Source organism: Notolepis coatsorum (genome assembly GCF_963971535.1).
Source record: "Notolepis coatsorum genome assembly, contig: SCAFFOLD_548, whole genome shotgun sequence".
In the NCBI taxonomy this organism is placed as follows: Eukaryota; Metazoa; Chordata; class Actinopteri; order Aulopiformes; family Paralepididae; genus Notolepis; species Notolepis coatsorum.
In genome coordinates, this window is record NW_028172604.1 from 99,990 (window position 1) to 103,824 (window position 3,835).

Consider the following 3,835-nt stretch of genomic DNA (forward strand, 5'->3'; position numbering starts at 1 on the left):
TAAATAGAATAGAATAGAATTAAAATTAGTTTTTTTTGTGTATACCAAGATAAGATAAGAAGCCACTGAAAAAAACACAATGTGATGAATGACTATTCTCGAAGTCAACTTCCTGTCTGTTTAACTTTCTGTCTAAGTGCATGTCTATGGGGGAACATGCACTTAATTAGAATCACCAGAAAGGCTTTCGAAATAGTGAAATGCCATGTTGGTCTCAATATTTTCAAAACAAATTATATGATGTAGTGCCGAGAGATGAGAGTCGGAGACGGAATACATGAGAGAATAGCCAAATACATAATATACATACACAAATGTTCTAGAACATAGGTCATGACATCATAAGGTGACATCACCCATGTTCTAGAACGTTCGGCTATGACATCACCACAAATGTTCCAGAATGTTCGATGTTCTAGCCGAACATTCTAGAACATCGACAATTCTTAAAACATTTGTGGTGATGTCATAGCCGAACATTCTAGAACATGGAACATTCTGGAACATTTGTGGTGATGTCATAGCCGAACGTTCTAGAACATCAAACATTCTAGAACATTTGTGGGGATGTCATATGACATCATCACAAATGTTCCAGAATGTGCGGGTGGACCAATGTTCCTGACAATAGTTCCGTGGGTGAATTATGTACCATTACAATCACTACAATGAAAAGGTTATGAAATGAACAAGAATGTGATAAAATATGTAATAAAAACGGAGCTCAACGCATACGTTTGACCGTAGAAATCCGTTTGTTTCCCCAATACCAAGATGGCGGCGGTCTCGTGACGTCAGAGTGTCTTCGAGAATGACTATTTGTAGCAAGGTTATTATGTAGCTACTCTGCGCAACCAGAAAAGGGGCGTTGACTATTTGAACGCCATGTTTGTGACGTCACGGGGGAAGGTCTGGTATAAATACAAGCCGCGTTACCCTCCCCCACCACCTTCACACTAACTGACTCAACTGTCGCTTCACGGTCAACTAGAGACTTTAGCGAGGAGAAGAAAAAAAAAGAAAATGGCAGACCAACTTTGTAAACTGTTCGTCGGTGGACTGAACGTCGACACGGACGACGACGGCCTGCGCAAACATTTCGAGCAATTCGGTAGCTTAATCGACTGCGTGGTCGTCGTGAACAAGCAGCTGCAGAGGTCCCGCTGCTTCGGCTTCGTCACCTACACCTCGGGCGACGAGGCCGACGCGGCAATGGCGGCCAGGCCGCATGTCGTCGACGGCACCACCGTGGAGCTGAAACGGGCCGTGGCGCGCGAGGACGCCAACAAGCCCGAGGCGCTCGCCAAGGTGAAGAAGATATTCGTCGGCGGCTTGAAGGACGACATCGAGGAGGAGGACCTCACAGAGTATTTCGCGCAGTTCGGCGAGATCGAGAAGAGCGAGGTGATCTCCGAGAAGGAGAGCATGAGGAAGCGGGGCTTCGGCTTCGTCCACTTCACCGACAACGACTCCGCCGATAAGTCTGTGGTGGTGAAGTACCACACCATCAAGGGCCACAAGGTGGAGGTGAAGAAGGCCCTCACCAAGCAGGAGATGCAGGCGTCGGGTCGCGGCGGCGGCATGATGATGAGGGGGGGAAGGGGAGGAGGAGGAGGGATGAGGGGCATGCGAGGGAATCAAAATGGCTTCGGTGGCGGCGGCGGCAGAGGAGGCTACAACAGCTATGAAGGCGGGTACGGTGGCGGCGGCGGGTACGGTGGCGGAGGAGGATACGGCGGAGCCGCGAGCTACGGAGGATACGGCGGAGCCGCGAGCTACGGTGGTGGCGGTGGATACGGAGGAGGCGCGAGCTACGGAGGCGGCGGCGGCTACGGTGGCGAGCAGATGGCGGCTAGCTATGGCGGCGGAAACGGCTACAGCGGCAGTGACTTTGGCAGCGGTTACGGCGCGCAGCCTAGCGGCTACGGCCCCATGAAGAGCGCCGCGCCTAGCAGTGGTTACGGCGCGCAGAGGAGCGCCGCGCCCTACACCCGGGGCGGCGGAGGCGGCGGCTACCAGAGAGGCGGCGGCTACAGCGGCGGTTACTAAAAATCAAAATGGCCACCACGACAGACTATTCGCAAAAAAAGAGAAGAATCTCCGCCGTACACCCCGCAGCCATACCGCCACATTCGGACGACTAAAAAATTCAATAATGATGGGGGCATCTGCCATACAAATGCAGACACTGTGAACCCCCCTAACGAAGACCTCTCAAGAAAAAACCCAAACAGGTAGGAAGAGCACTTCCCAGAAAACCTGATTTGCACGAGCAGCTGTTGCCGTACTTCTAGGACACCGTACTTCTCTAGGACACCTTCGAAATGCAGAGTTCAGTGAATCCTTTTTTATGTTCCCGCGAGAGTTGGAAGAGGCGTGTAGCTGTCGTTTGTATTAAGAGTTGAATCTGCTTTTTATTTGCGTACATTCTCGTTTTTTTTGTTTTGTTTGAAACTAGTCCATGTAGGATTGTTTTTGTTCGAAACTATTCTCTCTTTATATATATATGATTATTTTTCCCTTTTGCATTTTAAGCAAGTAGTAAAGACATTTTTTTCCTTAAATAAGATTGATGTGTTTTACTTTTATGGGGATGAGGAACGCATGTGCTATGGATTTCAATTTCTATCTTAGCTATGTCTTCACTGATTACGTTTGTATAAGTATCCATAGGTCTTTAGTAAAGGCGGGAGAGATGCTGCGGGATTAAAGCAGTTCCCTTGTTCCTTCCCACGTGTTATGTACAAATCAACGTCAGTAATTTCCCCTCCCCCCACCACAAGTAGACGTAGTGTCTTCATCAGCCTAAATATTGTTCATTTTTTCATTTACTTACAGCAATCTCATGTATTGTATACTTAATGTCTGAAGATCAAAACTTACAATTGTTCAAAAGCATTTTGGTATGCATATGTATGTTCATTTTAAATAAAACGTTATTCAAACTTAGTTATTACTTAGTTATTTTACTCATTTAACCAGGTTGCCTTCAGTTGTTCCCACAGGTCTTTAAAGTGATTTATGACTCCTCATCTTCTCTAGTTGGCATCCTTACCCTTGTTTAACCCCTTTCTCAGGTGGGTGAAATGGTTACAGAACCGGATGTAGTCTACCCACAGCCAATGCATGTAGGCTTTGGAGGGTTTGCCTTGTTTTTTTAATCAAAGTAATTGTGGTTTCTAGTCCTTTTGTACATCTCTTAATAACCCTTGGCTTTTTTGAACATATTTACATATTGTGGACTTTGAGGCCTGCTCATTATCTTTGATTATTCCTACATTTAGGTGTTCTTACTCTTATCCCAGTAGGCTATCCCAGCCAAAATAGCCGTAGCAGTTTGTTTGTAGGCTACACTACAGGACCCTGTTGAGTTACCTGGGGTCGATTGTGATAGGAGTCTGAAATATCTCTTTAGGATATCCACATCCAGCAAACTAGGTATGTAAATCAACCTGTCTTCACTATGTGTTGGTCAACCATGTATGGCATTTAATTATTTTGTGATGGTACACAAGTGTACTGTGACATTTTATCTTTACAAAAGTCTTGCTTTTACTTATAGTTGCTCATTCATAGATTTTTCAATGCGTCTCGATATCTAGCTAATATTTAAACAAAGGGGGGTGGTTGTGCTCAATTCGGTCCTTGATCTTTAGTTAAAAGGGGTGGAGGGATACCCAACGTCTGTTCCTTCATTGTAAGTGAAATACTGGAACGGTACATTGGCGTCTCCCTCCAGGCAAACTTCACCTGCCCAGTGTCTCATTCTGTTCCTTCTTCCTGTTTCTCCTCCAGGTTGCTACGGTAACCTGGGTGCCAGGGCATCACCCCGCTA

The 3,835-nt window shown here is 46.3% G+C and overlaps 1 protein-coding gene across 1 annotated transcript; it reads left to right on the top strand.

Moving 5' to 3' along the window:
* Window positions 1-960: 960 nt before the first annotated feature.
* Window positions 961-2,949, top strand: LOC311248009 (heterogeneous nuclear ribonucleoprotein A0-like). The gene has a single exon (XM_084338974.1). It carries the CDS (start codon window positions 1,024-1,026, stop codon window positions 2,047-2,049), a length of 1,026 nt encoding a protein of 341 aa, XP_084195100.1. The 5' UTR covers window positions 961-1,023; the 3' UTR covers window positions 2,050-2,949.
* The last annotated feature ends 886 nt before the right edge of the window (window positions 2,950-3,835 follow it).

Excerpts from the sequence above, each read along its gene's own strand:
- LOC311248009 (XM_084338974.1), top strand. The coding sequence starts at position 1,024 with ATGGCAGACCAACTTTGTAAACTGTTCGTCGGTGGACTGAACGTCGAC.